The sequence below is a fragment of the Clytia hemisphaerica genome, unplaced genomic scaffold (genome assembly GCF_902728285.1).
Source record: "Clytia hemisphaerica strain Z4C2 unplaced genomic scaffold, Clytia hemisphaerica genome assembly, whole genome shotgun sequence".
Classification (NCBI taxonomy): domain Eukaryota; kingdom Metazoa; phylum Cnidaria; class Hydrozoa; order Leptothecata; family Clytiidae; genus Clytia; species Clytia hemisphaerica.
The window spans coordinates 505,656-522,471 of NW_027104428.1; the positions used below are offsets into that span (position 1 = coordinate 505,656).

The window sequence follows — 16,816 nt, forward strand, 5'->3', positions numbered from 1 at the left end:
ACCAATCCGTTAGTGGATACCAGCAGTTTATCTAAAAGTGAACTACTAAGCTTGAGAACTGAAGCAAGATCACTTGTGCTGGCGGTCTAAGATAGCGCTAAGATATGTTGTTTAGGTTTTTCATGTTTTGTTAAGTTACGTAATCTCCGCCATTATGAAAGCAAACGTTCGAATCTATATAGGCGATTCCTTTTGCAACTCGAACGTTTGTTTCCATAATGGCGGAAGTTTCATAAAACATGAAAAACCATTATTGTACAATTAATTTCCATATCTCGTATTCACTATACCATGATTCTATATTCCTCTCCCATATACAGAAGCGAAACGAACGACCAAGAAGACTTTGTTTGACGATTGCCGCTCTACTCGTACCTTGAACAATGTGACTTTGGTTGGTGGAATGAGAGCAGGGAAATTCACACAACTTGGTACCACTGATGATATGGATCTCTGTAAACAAAGGTATATTATTATAATCAATCTGTTGATATCGTTGTTTAGTAGGTAATGTGGGGTAAAATTTAGAGTACACGCATCCACTCTGATATGTTTTGATGTGGGGGATGCATATCGTGTACTATTGGACAGGATTTTTATATACGATGTGTATCCCTTATATCAAAATCAATTTCGGGGATACGCGCAGTCTAGCTAGAATTTAATGTTGATATGAGAGAGCATTTAAATTAATATTGGGTGGTGGGATGTTTTGATTTTTTTCTTATTTTGAAGGAAAAAATCTAGCATTGATTCTGAAAATTCTAATATGTACTTGTTCAATGGGGCCAAAGGTTCACTCTTTATTCTAATGGAAGTAAAATTTGTTTTTATGGTCCTTGTTTCTCACCAGTGGCAATTTCTAACCAGCTTTTCCAGAAGGTGGAAGTTTTGTGATACGGGGTGTCGATGGTGGTTTTAATTTTCAGGATAAAGGCTACAACTAGTATCAGCACTATGTGATCACATTTTTCAATTTTCCGGTTTCAATTGAGAGTCATCGGCGTTCAAATAATTGATTGGTTTCACCATTCATATGCATCTCTATTTGAATATCAAGGACGTTAGAAGGACGTCGAAAAACGTTTTTGTGAATAAAATATGAAATTTCCGTATTTCAGGTGTTGCCACAGCGGAGCATGCGATGCTGCATTTCTCATTGATGAAAATTGTTACGCAGTCAAATGTACAAATAAAGATTTATGTCGCGTTCGAAAAGCAAAATCATCGGGTTTGAATCCAAAAATTGCTTTCCTATCAGCTGATCCTGATGAAGGTTTGTTTACTTCGTGTTTTTTTCAGAACTTTGATGGATTTCTCATGCTTTCCTCATAAAAGTTCAGTTCAGTTCAGATAGCCAAGCCGGTTAGCCGTAGTTTCCTTGATATGAAAACAATCGAAAGACCCAGATTACTTGGCTTACTAAGCAAAATATTGAAGCTATATTAGATCCTTTTCCAGAATTGCTTCATTTAAATTAGTTATGGATCGAGGTTTAATATCTGACTCCTGTCGAGTGGAAAAAGCAATTATGTCATGAAAGTAGACATTGAAGTCTTTTTTCAAAGTAAAACATTTTTGACGAGGGGAAGAATCTCTTCGGCAAAGAAACTTCACTATCTCATGACCATTGACGAGAAAGAGACATGCCGGGCTATTATAGATTTAAGTACATTTATAAAATTCATGTGCTTTCTTTAGATCTGGAAGAGCCAGTAGTTGAAGAATCTGAATCATCGACAGTACCACCGGCATCTCCGGCAACAGGGGAATCTAAAGAGAAGACAGATGCTTCACCTTCTTCCACCAAAGCAGTTGATTCAACCACTGAAGGAGCTGCAAACAAATGTTCACATCAACCTATCCTCAATAATGTCACCTTGACAGGTACTGGTTGTTTTCTTTTGCATTTTCTATCCATGATTGCTGTTATAAGACCAAAAAGGCCGAAGAACTTTTTAGTATACGCGATCCCTCTCAGCTGCGAAGGAATTTCACCGAGTCTAAAAGACCTTCTTTTTATGAAAAAGAAACAAGCTTTTTTAATGAAATTTGTAGAGCGGAAAACTTAACATTTCACAAATTTTTCTTACTCAATGTTATTGAAAAGTTTATAAGATTAAATTATCAAATGATTTATCCTTTCTTTTTAAAAAAAGGTGGGATCAGGTCTGGTAAATTCAAATCACATGGCCATGTTGACAATATGAAGGATTGTATCCAGTACTGTTGCGACCAAGACGAGTGCGATTTAGCCTTCATGGTAAAGAACACGTGTTTCTCACTCAAATGTCTAGATGATAAATTATGTCGTAGTAAAGCAGCTAAACCGTCACCTTATCATCCAATGGTTGCTTACATGACCAGATATAAACCACAGAAAATTGGTGAGTTGTTTAGAAATCTTATTATTACCACCTTAACCCCATGAAGTGCCATTGTTATAATTTGACATCGCCTGATTTTAAGCATCCAAACCATCCTTTAGACTACGTTCACACGATACGTTTCGTTTCGGAACCGTAACGTCTGAACAAGGTCTAAAATGACGCGCCATAACACGGAAAATTGTTCACCTTATGTTTTCCTTCTATAGAGTTTCATTACTTCGTTGTCGAGGCGATATAATGTCGCTTAGTACGTCGATGAATTTTGAAAACTCCAGACAACGTTCAGACCCGCTTACATTGAAATTCAAGTTTCAGACGCAGACGCAGTGCTTATTTGACCGAAAATATGGCACTAAGTACTTTCATCTTTTTTCTTTACAGCCACAGAAACAGGTTCCACCAAAGGGGAGATTTCATCTTCCAATGAAGAATCAACATGCAAAGATATGAGAGTGTCCAAAATCTACAACGATGTCACTCTGAACGGAGGTAATCAATCAAATTCAATTCGCTCTAAGTGCACTCTTTTTTAATACCATGTGGAAACTATGTCAATGTGGAAATGAGTGGAAGGTATAAGCCCAAAAGGCTAGAATCGAATTTCCCTGGTAGGATTTGAAGCCAACAAATCTTACCAAAGTTGCGCGGCCTAGCGCGGCCAGCCTGGTTTTTACACAAATGGCAGATTGAAACTAAAATTTACCGCTAAATTTTGAAAAAAATATCACTGGAAAACAAAAGAATTGCTAGATTCAATCCGTCGTCAAAAATACGGCGCATATTTTAAGGCTTCACTTTTTCTTGCCTGAGAAAGGTTAGAGATTCGATTCTAGCCCTTTGGGCTTGTACTTCATTGGTGGAAACCATTGCATTTAGACTAATTCCCTTAACAGTGGTTTCCACATGATAGCAAGAAAGAGTTCACGCTTAAAGCGGACGAAGTTTGGTTTGAGTAACAGGTCTGAGTAATATGAAAGAAAAGTGATGGAAACAATTTCATTTATCATCAAGATTTGATGAATGGTCGACACAAATCAAATTTTTTACTTTTCAGCGGAAGGGCTAGTATTTGATATAAAACTGTAGGAAGCTAACAACACACCATAATTCAATACATCCTAGAATTAAAATGGAAACTATTTGCCTCGAGGAGAATTGTTTATAAGCTAGTAAAATAAGAAATCAAGTCTGGAAGAGAAACCTGCGCATTAAAGGCTCGTGGTAGTGTCACCTTATCAGGAACAGAAAATTAGTTCGAATCAGCGATGGATACTTGCTAATAACAAAACCTTAACATTTATGGACTCATTTTCCAAAGGTATCAACTCTGGTGATTTCACGGACAAAGGACATGTCTCCAGTATCGATGAATGTGTTTCCAAATGCTGTGATACTGATACTTGTAATGTGGCTTTCGTCATCAAAAATACCTGTTTCCTGGTCAAATGCAAATCTTATGATAATTGTGGTTTGAAATCAGCTCGATCGGAATATTACAGTCCAAAGATAGCATACATTAATTGGAACCCGCCAAAAGACCTTGACGATGCAGGTTTGTAGCATTGTTGCATTGTTTATGTATTGTTTTTTAAGAATTTCCTGATTTATTTTATTTTCTAAAGCTTCCTAAGCTAAAGCTAAAGAGATCTGACTGAAATTTTCCTTGAACTAGCAACGTTATGGAAATGGTTTCACCTATATCTACCAATATTTCTATCTCGATGAAGCATTAGAAATATCACCCGCCTTTAGCGCTACTCAATAGCTCAATTGTGTCACCAAGCTATTGACAATACTGTCTTGGCTAATAGCAAGTTTGTGTTTGTGTGTTTTTGTGCGACAGAAACGATTGGTTTTTGATTTGTCTGGATCCTGGTTAACTTAGGACAACGGTAAATCAACACTTTTACTGTCCTCGATTTTGCAGATCTAAACTTCGGGTTGTTCTGAATCACCTCAGTCACGCCGTTGCTCTCAAAAAGGTAGATATTTAAACTAAGCTAATGACGGTGACGTAACTATAACGTTCATTTAACGTTAAATGGACGTTATGAACGTAAGGTGAACGTAATTGAAGCAACCTAATTTACTTTTTCAGTACCGTACACGTATAAAGGTTGTTGGCGTGATTTCGATATCACAGCTTTCGCCATGCCACTCATGGAAGGAACAGATCCTAAACTGAGTGAACCATATAAGAAACGGAGTGACCCTGTCAGCACATGTTCAAGAGTTGCTCAGGACAGAGGATATAGAGGTACGTTTTATCATTTCTCATGCAGGTTACTACAGCGGAGTCTCTTTAACCCAAACCTCTATAACTCAAATGACTCCTTGATTCGAACAAGTTTAACGGTCTATACTTCATAGCTCGAACAAATTTGTGCTCCCCGTGAGGGCTCGAGTTATGAAGACTCCACATGATATCTTTAAAATTGTTTTTTTTTCAATTCAGTAAATATTTCTTTATACATCTGTTTCTATAACTCGAAATTCCACAACTCAATTAAAACATGTTCTAGTTAAAGAGACTCTACTGTAACATGACTATATGTAGATCTTCAGGGTGGAAGCCTTGTTTAATCTTTGGACACTCGCTACCATCAAATAGACATAAATAAAATATAAATTAGGTTAGAGTTTAAGTAAATACTTGAGAGTACCTAGGATCTACAAACTCGCTTTCGTTGCCTCCTCCAAGATGCAATGAAATAATTAAACGTCTTTGTTACTAACTGACATTTTCAGTATTTGCCGTGCAAAACGGTGGAGCATGTTTCAGTGGACCTGATGGTGAGCAGACTTACAAACGGTATGGAAAATCTGATGGATGCAAATCTGGTAAAGGTGGACCGTTTGCTAACAATGTTTATAAGACCTTCGATGATGGTGAGTTCTCGTATTTCATTAGACATCCTTTAAATTCTACAAAATTTTATAAATTCTAATCCCTCAAAATTGCCACAGTAACATCTACTAAAAAATGCGTGGTTCAGTTTCCATCTATGACTTCAGAGTCAGAATGATTTGAATAGTATATTAAAGTAGAGGCTTAGCTCAAGTAAACATGCTAATATATCTTCTAAAATTGCATTTTAAAACTTATGTCCTAATTGATGGCTTGAAGCGTTTAGATAAATCAAAAACTATTTTGCTTAGTAAGAATTTGATCATCCTCATACTATTTAACAATGCAAACTCCACTTTCAGGATCTGTCATTGGTCTTGGATGTTGGGCCGACTTGAAAGACCGTGCATTCCGACGTATGGAGAAAAATGACCCGTTGCTACGCGACAGTGTTGCACAACGTTCTGATCCAATCGGCGCATGCGCACAAGTGGCACAGAAACTGAACGTTCCTTATTTCGCTCTACAGAAAGGAGGACAATGTTTTGTTGGCAAGTCTGGTGAAATCGATTACCAACGATATTTACCATCCCGGAAATGTAAATATGGTTTAGGTGGACAAATGGCTAACGATGTCTATATGTTGAAGAAAAGTATGAGTGATTTTTATACTACCCTTTGTAGTCTTTGCTTGAAGCCATCGCTCATAAGGACCATCAAATGTCTAAAACAGGAGCTCACTTCTTTCCCTGTATATCTTAAAGCTGCATGTTACATGCTTATCTTTTTATATCTATAAGCATCAGCAAATGTATGCTGAATCTCACCTGTTCTTATCTTGTCGTCAATATTATTAAGCTGTTCTTCAATATGTTTTGTAATTTCAAAAGCTTGAACTTTTTAGACAAAATTTAGGCTGGTGTTTTTATAGAATTTCCATCTAGATATTTACACATCTAAATTGCATCCAAATGTGTGCTTTCCACTATTTTCACCCCCTCCCATCTCTATCATTATCATTCAACCAACAATGGAAATGGTTTCAACCATTCATAAACAACTTCATTTTCAACCATAGATAAAACACTAGCAGCATTACCGACATCTTCCGACAAAGATAACAGAACAGCCACAGCAGAGGGTAAAGAAGCATCGGGGACAAAATTAGTGGAAGAACTTTCTAAACCGATGTCATCTGATGATGAAAAGACAGCATCGAAAAATGCAACGACTGATACTTCGAACAGTGACAAATTGGTGGCATTCAAACCAGGTATAGAATCTATTCTTACCAATAATGGGCTATTCCAGAAATAGTCTGTACCCCCTATGTTAAGGAGGTTTGACGGCCAGGGTGGTCTGGAAAATAAAAAATCCAGGATGATCAGTAAAATTGGGTTGAAAATCCAGCGTGGTCAGTATAAAGTCAAAAATCCAGGGTGGTCCAAAAATAGGGAAAAAGAGGGTCCTGAATAATTGGGAAAAAATCCAGGGGATCTTTTAAAAAAAAGACCTCCTCAACAAAGGGGGTACAAATCTTTTCTGAAATAGCCCAATACATCTGTAATCTATATCTGTAATCCATCTGTGGTTTTCTTCTGTGTTTCCATCAGTCTTTTACCCTTCAACTCTTCGGGTATACAATTTTGTGATTCCTCTACAATATATTTCCACTCCTTCCCGTTCTTATTCGCCTCGTCTACGGTCTACAAGTGTAGTATCCAAGTAGAATTAAGAGTGTTTTTGCTCTACGCTCAGAAATTCAAAAAATAAATTAGTCTTCCCGACTGAGAAAACTTGAGTTATCTATATAAAACAGATTTGGAGAAAATCAGGGTCATCACTGGGCGAAATAAGGGATTTCCAATCCTGAAAATATCTTGAAAATATGATATTTCCATATACATTTGTAAATATCGAAATACGACTTTTCTATATTTCCAAAGTTTAGGAAATATCATATTTTCAAGATATTTCCAGGATTAGAAATCTCTTATTTCGCCCAGTTTATTGTTAGGAGTAGATTATGACGTACATATGAATTCTTCTTTTTCATCATTAGGTCTTGACAAGCAACACCAAGAAGTGTCCGACGATTCCGATGTTGAAAATGAAGAACATGTTTACAAAGAAACAATCGCCGACAATGGTGATGTCCAGAAACTTGTCTATAAAGCTGCACCCACATTGGTGAATGTTACTCTTAGATCTGCAATCAATGCTGGTAAATTTGATGATCGTGGTAAAGTGAATTCAATGGACGATTGTATCAAGATGTGTGGCCAGGCTGGTGATTGTGATGTTGCTTTCATGTTGAGCTCACAATGTTTTACTGTGCATTGTTTCTCCGAAGAGTCTTGCCAGAACAAACCAGCATTCTCCGACTTCTATAACCCACAGTTGGCGTATGTGAAACACAGAGTCATCAATAGGCACAAGAACACAAGTAAGGGTACGATTACACTAGGTTTGTCATAAAGAACGGCCAGTTTTTGGTCCTCTAGAGAGAAATTTTTCCCCAAGTTTTGATTAAAATTTGTTGAATTTGTAATGAAATTCCAATCCTCGTGATTTTGGGACCCTTTTAGAAAGTTGGTTGCTTTTGTAGCTCTACCGTATCTTATCTGATCTTATTGATAACCGGTTATTTGTATCATGAAATGGCTCAAGCAGTAGCGTGGACAAGAGGGGCGCAAAGTTTGTGAAGTAGAGCATATTTTTATGACATAGTAATTATCTATTTATATTATGAATATATATGATTGACAAAATGGAATTACTAGTTAAAGGGACATAACAGTACTTGCGAAATTTGTAAACAAACTGTGTGCAGCAGATACAAAATCAAAACAAATGTCACATGTCAAAATAAAAATCAAACCAAATATGGCTAATTTTGATTGTTCAATTGTTTTACAAGTTTGTTTTGGACACGTGATTTTAATTGTTCTCTTTAATGACACGTGGTTTGTGCAATGTTTACATTTTACTACTGTAATGTCCCTTTAAACGTATGCGATGGAAAATGTATTGGATCCAGAATGCAAACGAAAACGATAACGCAAACCAAAATTATTATGGTTTTAAAACCAAGAATACGCCGCCACCGTGCAATGAACTACAAAAATTTGAATCAGGACTGTTTGATTTGTTTGAAAACATAAAATTCCGCAACACATCAGACCAATTCCAACGCACGTTGAAAGAAGATGTTAAGAAAATTCGTAAGTCCGAGAAAGTCTACGTTTTCGCCGACAAAACAAATAACATTTACAGTATGCCTCCAGATGAGCACAACAGACTATTGGACAATAATGTGACCAAAACTTATGAAAAAGCCGATAAGCTCCTCGAAAAAGCAATTAACTCTGAAGCTAGAGAAATAGCAAAATCCTATAAAATCGACAACCGCGCCGAAATTATGCCAAAATCGGAAGCCTTTATCTCACTTAAAGACCACAAAGACAACTTTCATCAAAATTATCCATGCAGACTTATCAACCCTTGCAAGAGCAATTTGGGCAAGGTAACAAAATCCATACTTGACAGAATCAACCGCGACCTTCGACGACAACTTAACGTCAGACAGTGGAAGGATTCATCAGAAGTCATTGAATGGTTTACACTGATCGAAAATAAAAACAGATGCTCCTTCATTCAGATGGACATCAAAGAGTTCTACCCATCAATCTCCAAAAACGTCCTCGAAAACGCTCTCAACTTCGCAAAGCGCCTTACAGAAATCACCGACGAAGAAATACGTACAATAATGCATTGCCGTAAATCCCTCTTGTACTCTAAAAATATACCATGGAAAAAGAGCAATTCACACAGTACCTTTGATGTGACGATGGGAAGCTACGACGGAGCCGAATTATGCGAACTCGTAGGCATCTTCATCCTCGAAAAACTATCAAAACTTAATGACAAAAACAACAACGGTTTGTATCGCGATGATGGCTTGATGCTAATCCGTTCATCCAGCAAACGACTGATCGAAAAGATGAAACAATCAATTATCAACACCTTCAAAGACATAGGTTTCGACATCGACATTTTAACTAACCTAAAAGTGGTAAACTTTCTAGACCTAACACTTGACCTTATCAATGGCACCCACCGACCTTACAAAAAACCAAACGACAGACTCCTTTACGTAAACACATCATCCAACCACCCATCTAATATCCTGGAGCAGCTACCGACTTCAATAAATAATAGACTGTCAACAAACTCTTCAAACGAAACTATTTTTAACGAAGCTAAGACTGAATACGAAAACGCACTCAAGAATAGCGGTTACAAAGACTTCAAACTCGAATTTAGCAAACCGAAAACACACACCAAAAATCGCAGACGTAATATAATATGGTTCAACCCACCGTTCAACAAAAACGTATCAACAAACGTTGCCAAATCATTTCTCCGCCTAATCGATAAACATTTTACCAACGAAAACGGTCTTCGAAAAATTTTCAATCGAAACAACGTAAAGGTGAGCTATAGCTGCACTCAAAACATTGGCTCAATAATCAAATCTCACAACAAAAAACTTCTGTCACGGATTAACAACACAGACGAGCCATGTAATTGTACAATAAAAGATGATTGCCCCCTCGAAGGAAATTGCCAGATCTCATCGGTCATTTACAAATGTGAAGTTACCGGGGAAAACGTACCCAAAAAGGTCTACTTAGGATTAACAGAAAGGACATTCAAAGAACGTTACAATGGACACAAATCATCATTTAAAAATGAGCGCTACAAAAATAGCACCACACTCTCGACACACATCTGGGATATGAAATCAAAAGGCGTGATTCCCAAATTAAAATGGTCAATTGTTTCCCAAGCGAAGGCATACAATAACATTTCCAAAACATGCCAATTATGTCTGAATGAAAAACTCGAAATCTTAAGCTATAAAAACAAAAAGGAAATCTTAAACAAAAGATCAGAAATTATTGCGAAGTGCCGCCATATTAACAAATATGTACTGGCAAATTATAAATCAAAAGATTAACTTTTTATTTCCCAATAGAATTTCTTTTTCAAATTTTACGACACGTATTGATTCCCTTGTTAATTACTCTAATTATTGTACGATGTATGAATAGGAAGAGAATTTTGTTCAACATTTAGTTTACAACTGACGATTGGAAACATGAAACTTAAAGTATTGTAAAAAGCAAATTTGGTTAATTTTCTTTTCTTGATATTATGAATATATAATTACAGTGTCACTAAAATCTCCCCTCCTACAGTACACAAATTTTGCAACTCTGTTGTCCACGCTACTGCAATTACTTAAGTTATTTTAAAATAAAAAAACTATGTAAAATTGACTCGCGTGAAAGTGAGTTGAGTTGGGTTCAACGAACAATCATCGCGTGAAACGCAAAATAACCTAAAGACTACCGAGAAGTTTTAATTTTCTACCAAAATGATCCTTTTGGGTTCAAAACTTTTTCAAATCTAGACTAAAAAATTTCCATAATTTATTCCAGCTTTTGGAAGAACTTCCTTCCCTGATAAACCATGTCCTGTCAAAACCGAATTATCCAATGTGACCTTCATTGAGGGTATCAACTCTGGAAATTTCACCGATATGGGTCACGTAGCAACCTTTGATCAATGTAAACAAAAGTGTTGCGAAAACACTGGCTGCAATATCGCATTCAAGATACAAGAAGATTGTTACGGTGTTGCATGTCACAGCCGTGAAAGTTGTAGAACAAGGCCAGCTAAGAATGCTAATATTTTTAGTCCTGAAATGGCTTTGATGCGCTCGGTACATGAAACCTTAGAACAAAGTAAGTTTGTTTTCTTTTTATTTAGAGACTATACGCTGAGATTTGGTTATGACTTACTTTACTAGCGAGTTTATGTTATGTATGTGTGGTTTTCAGCAACGGAGACGGTTAGCTTCTGATTTTTCATAATCCTGATTGACTGAGACGACGCTAAATCGGCACTTTTACCGCTCTCAATTTTGCGAGTCAAAACTGGGTATTATTCCAATCCCCTCAGTCACCTAAGTAGTATTCGAAAATGCAGATACATAAACTTGCTACTAGCTCTAAGCAATACGATTAATTTAGCCTGCACCACTTAAGAGTGGTTGACAAGCGGACTAATATTCTACCAATGCCTAACTGCCAACGTGAGAGACTTACACAATGGACCTATCACGGGGACTCTGTACATTCGTATTGACGCTTGTCTTTTTTCATTTTTTTTTCGAAACACAACTCTAACTGATTTAACTCGACAACAATCCCCGTTTAAACATTTGACAGTATTAATTTTATTTTTCTCACAAAAGAACTACTGCATGAACGATTGACGTTTGCAACTTTCCTCAATATACTGATGACTATAACCTTTATGACTGGAAGACATAATACATGAGAACTAACTTGAATACGAGCTTTCTTACGAAGACTTTGACGCTTCTTGATGACTGTGTAAGTAGTGGTATTTCCATAATATGAGCCTTTGTAACTCCAAATCTTCCCTTCATCGGTATCAAAAACACCCCCTTCTCACAGACCCTGTACGATTTTTCTCAGCCAGTGGGGGTATAGATAACGGACAAAAAATTGATGGGGATTGATATCCCCATATTCTTTATGGCCGTGGATTTGAATTCCATTGTTTTCGAGCCAGAAAAGTCGAAACTAGGATCGAAAAATTAGCACTATATTTTGCAGTGAGAATTTGCTTATGTATGAATATTTTCAGCAAGAACAAAAAATTTGTGTATAATTTTCCACTGGGGACGATATTTTGGCCAATTTTTCCAGTGGGAAGGGGTTCCAGTGGGTCTGTGAGAATTGGGTGTTTGAAACTGATTCCCTAAAGAATTATTAATAACTCGGATAAATCTAACTTTTCCCCATGCGTGTTTGTGTTATGGAGAATCCATATATTTTATTTTCATCACCAACTAACGGTTTTGATGTTTTACGAATCTGGATAGAGATAAAAGGTTGAGCTTATTCCAGTTTTGAAACCTTATCCTAGATTTAGATAATGTACTTATGCAGCTTTACATAATTTGGATACGTTTTAATTATATGATATTTATACTAGTTTTACAACCAACCTGTAAATTCCAACTGCCTGTCAATCATAGAACCTTCAATAGCTTCCAGCACCACAGTTGCAGCAACGAAAACAGATCTCCCATCACCATCAAATGATACAACATCAAGTGAACCGATATCCAAGCTTACCACAACTGAATCTAAACTCAATACAGGTCAACAAAGTAATTTTGAAATGAATGCAGTTAAAAAACAAGAATCTCCACGTTTTAAACCAAAAACGCAAGATCATGAAGAAGCTGTTTTAACCAATACCTCAAACATGACCAACACAGAAAGTAAAAACATTTGTGAATGGGATGGTAAAGAGATTCAGAATCGAACTTTGGTTGGTGGAATCAACTCTGGTGATTTCAGAGAACATACCCAAGCAACTACTATGAAAGAATGTATGGGCCAATGTTGCAAAGAGGAAGATTGTGATCTTAGTTTCATGATTGATAAGGATTGCTATACAGTGAAATGCTCCAGAAGTGATTTATGTCAAACCAGGAAAGCTAAAGCAACTTCTTTCATACCAAGAATCGCTTACAAGAAAAAATCAAATGTTGTAGAGAGTAAGTTTTGAAATCTCTAATATCATTTTTGAAGCGAATATTTAGCAATGAATTTTTTTCCATGTTCCTCAAAAAGAGAGTAAATTTATAAGAAGCATCAATATGTTGTGGAGACTCAGTTGTTGTAAAACCCCCTAATAACATTTTATTGGAGAGAATATCCAGCAATGGATTTTCTTCCATACTTTTTTTATAGAGTGCGAATTTAGAAATAACTATCAATAAATAAACTTAGTGTAAGGAAGTGTGAGAATTATGCAAATTTGCTCCCAAATTTTGCTGAACCAATCACTCTTCTGGTATAAACCCCTCCTAATATTCAAAAAGATTCAAACCATATCAAACCATCATTTATTACACTAAATCATTCCTTCGTTGACATTCGCACATTTTCATACCATATAATACCACGTCATATACCAATCATTTATCGAAATGTCAGATGTACTTACCATCTCAGTAAATCAATAATGACCATACATTCCGAACAACACAATTTTTCACACATATTATCATGACCACACAGTAAAAAATGTTTATTCATTCATTCAGTCACCAATTTTATCACAATATCAAATGTACTTACCATCCCAGCAAACCATCACAATAAAGTAATTTCATCCATTCATTCCATCAAATCCTTATTCATTCATTCAGTCAGCAAATCTATCGAAATGTCAAAACGTTGATGATCACACAGTAAAAACCACACAATAATATAATAATTTTCATTCATCCAGTCCATGAAATCAAGTCATTCATTATTCCATATGGGTTTCATATTTATTCATTCAATCAGCAATTTTATTGAAATGTAGATGTACTTACCATCTCAGTAAACCATTCATGACCATTCAGTCAAAATCACACAATAAAGTAATGTTCATCCATTCATCCCAACAAATCCATATTCATTCATTCGTTCAGCAACTTTATCGAAATATCAATGCACCTAACATCTTAGCAAAATACAGCCAAAATCAATTTTCGTCCATTCATTCCATCCAATCAAATCCATATCCTATCTATTCATTCAGTCAATATTCATCCACACTCGCCACAACTCTCAAATCCTTCACCAGTACCCTGACTGCTGACCAATCACAACAAACAATAAATTCAACATTGCAGCAATTGAATTACACAAATCCCTCCAAAAACATGTACTTTTCACTAAAACACCATACTGGCTAACAATGATTTGGTCTAGCTAACATTACAGTGACACATCCATCATCAAGCAAAACACATTGCCATCACCAAGACTAATAAATGCATCACTTCTGCACTCTATAGTTTAAACAAAAAACTTTTCAACCTACATATAACGTCCAAATAACGTCAATCTAACATCCAATACAGCCCAATAATGTTGAATATTGTAATACCAACAATGGCTCCAATGAAACACCAATAATTAATAGCATCACATCACGAATTCTCTGACAGTAAATAAGACACAATCATGCATCAACATCCACCAGTCAATCTCATTACTACCAACACGACATATCATAAAATCTGACCCACCATCTATTAATAAGATACAATTATTTTTAGACTTATACCAGATTAGAAGTAGTAGAAAGAAGGCCATTAGAACTTAACATTAGTGACAAAACATTACCTAAAGGGAACTAATTTTAGCGAGAACTAATTTTGGCGAATGGCAGGGTAATTTGGTTATTTTTGCCTTAGAAAAGGCGTTTTAACACCCACTTCTCACAGTTAGGGTAAAAATAATGGACCAACACTCGATGGGGATTGATATTCTTATATTTTTATGGCTTGGGACTTTGGACATTGTTTTCGAGCCAGAGAATTCAGTGGAGATAATAGAAAAAATAGCACAATATTTTTCAGTGAGGATTTGCTTATCTGACTATTTTCAGTGGGATTAGAGTTAGAATCTGTACAAACCAGGCTGTAGTGTTTATTATCACAATGTACACAATATATTTTTACGCTAAGAAGGTTAATTCGTTCTCCTCACTCTGATTAACAATTTTTCCAACCTCCTGACTTATCTTCATCGTGTTTTTATCAGAAGAAATGACGTAATCTTGACTTAAACATACAATACATAAAACCATCCATCACCTTTGTCATCCATTCATTCAATCATTTATTCATTCATTTCATTCCACAAACGAACAGGTGTCAGTGAAGCTCTTGATTTTGTCAAAGACACTGTGGCAGAACTGACTTTCGATCAAGATAGAGTTATTCGGCCTCTAAAGGCCCTTTATAAGGGTTTGGGCGACATCAACGAGCCGACGTCCCCAGTGACAAAATATGTTATTAAATCAACACATAATGTGGCTGGAAATTCCAGAACATCAGACACTGATCATGATCTAGAATCTGATCCGTTCGATCGTAAGTTCATTCATTCATCCATTCGTACATTCATTCATTTATTCATTCCTTCCACCCAAGTATCCGATTATTCATTCATTAGTTTGTTAATTCATTTATTCATTAATCCAAATTATTTATTTTTCATTCATTTTTCATTCATTCATTTTCCATTTTTCATTCGTTTTCCATTCATTCATTCATTCATTCATTCATTCGTTCATTCGTTCATTCATTCATTCATTTATACATTCAACGAAGAGATGGCAAGGGGAAGGAAGAGGGAGGCTTTCCGAGACAAATGTGTTCAATCAATTCAATTTGTTCCCGCTCTTACCTAGAACTCTTGATATTTTTTTCAGACTTGAACGAGAAAGAGAACGAAAAGATGGAGATCAGCAATAATTCAACATCCCTCTCGTCATCAAATACAACAAAAGGAGACGCAAAATCATCAGAAGCAAGTCTCGCTACACCAGTTCTCGGTGAGTAATTTGTATCTTAGCCAGTAACTAGCTAACCTGTATTAGGCGTCTATAGCTTTTTATTGTATAGCAGATGAATGAGTGAAAAATTCGGTTTGCTGGTCTCAGTCTAGTCAGTATCTGATCTCTAAAGCTTGTTTTAAAGAAAGAAAGGTTTTAATTTTTAAAATTTGAAGCCATTCTATCATAATACATTCGCCGTGTCAATTCAAGACAGACTTAAGTCCATTTTTTCGAAAATTGACTTAAAACCATAACCCCTTATTTCAGCATGCACGCTTTCCAAAAACGGCCTTAAGTCCACAGAATTCTAATGGGAAAGAGGTGTATTTTGCAATTCAAAAAAAATAAGAATTTCAAATGTTCCATAATATATCAACCATAAACAGCCTTAAGTCCTAAATTTAAGTGCAAATTTTATTTCCTATGAAGCATTGACATGAAATGTGTAGCCTTAAGTCCAACACATCTCAACCTTTAAAGTCAATTATCTCAAAATGGAAAAAATGGACTTAAGGCTGTCTTGAATTGACACGGCGTATTGTACTCTAATGCAAAAACTTTAAACTTTACTGAATGCGAGGATGATGGAGTTTTTTCAATTTTTCTTCAATCTTCAGCTGAACCCAAAAAGCATTCCTGCAACGCCGGTAAAATCATATACAACGCTACCCTGAGATTAGGTATGCACTCCGGGATGTTCACGAAGCTCGGGCGCGTGAACAGCATGGACGACTGTATAGAACGATGTTGCAAATCATCCAATGCAGACGTAGCTTATAAACTAGGCTCTTTTTGTTTTGCTGTCAAATGCAAGACAAGGGAAATGTGCAAACCTTCGCCGACGATGTTTTCTGATATCACAAGTTTGAATTTGAATCCAGCTATCTCGTTTTTGAATCAAGATAAAATGCCATTATCAGTTGTAGGTAAGTGGTGTAATTTTTTTGCAAGACTTGCAGACGTCATTTTAACCACGAATTTGGTATACTTTTTCACTGTTCATGTGACTCTTACAACTATTTCAGTATATGACCACCAACATGTCAGTTAAATTTGAAAACACACT

General features: G+C 36.1%; 1 protein-coding gene across 3 annotated transcripts in view; it reads left to right on the top strand.

The window, feature by feature from the left end:
• The window catches only part of LOC136820482 (uncharacterized), a 34,727-nt gene that overhangs the window by 9,942 nt on the left and 7,969 nt on the right, over positions 1 to 16,816 (top strand). For all 3 annotated transcript variants that reach the window (XM_067076664.1, XM_067076665.1, XM_067076668.1), the window contains exons 13-27: positions 321 to 465; positions 1,122 to 1,276; positions 1,702 to 1,887; positions 2,160 to 2,387; positions 2,772 to 2,879; positions 3,709 to 3,942; positions 4,489 to 4,647; positions 5,139 to 5,279; positions 5,601 to 5,891; positions 6,317 to 6,511; positions 7,301 to 7,684; positions 10,746 to 11,051; positions 12,377 to 12,904; positions 15,625 to 15,747; positions 16,368 to 16,676. In XM_067076664.1, the coding sequence (XP_066932765.1) occupies positions 321 to 465; positions 1,122 to 1,276; positions 1,702 to 1,887; positions 2,160 to 2,387; positions 2,772 to 2,879; positions 3,709 to 3,942; positions 4,489 to 4,647; positions 5,139 to 5,279; positions 5,601 to 5,891; positions 6,317 to 6,511; positions 7,301 to 7,684; positions 10,746 to 11,051; positions 12,377 to 12,904; positions 15,625 to 15,747; positions 16,368 to 16,676 (3,492 nt within the window). The remainder of the gene's footprint in view (positions 1 to 320; positions 466 to 1,121; positions 1,277 to 1,701; positions 1,888 to 2,159; positions 2,388 to 2,771; positions 2,880 to 3,708; positions 3,943 to 4,488; positions 4,648 to 5,138; positions 5,280 to 5,600; positions 5,892 to 6,316; positions 6,512 to 7,300; positions 7,685 to 10,745; positions 11,052 to 12,376; positions 12,905 to 15,624; positions 15,748 to 16,367; positions 16,677 to 16,816) is intronic.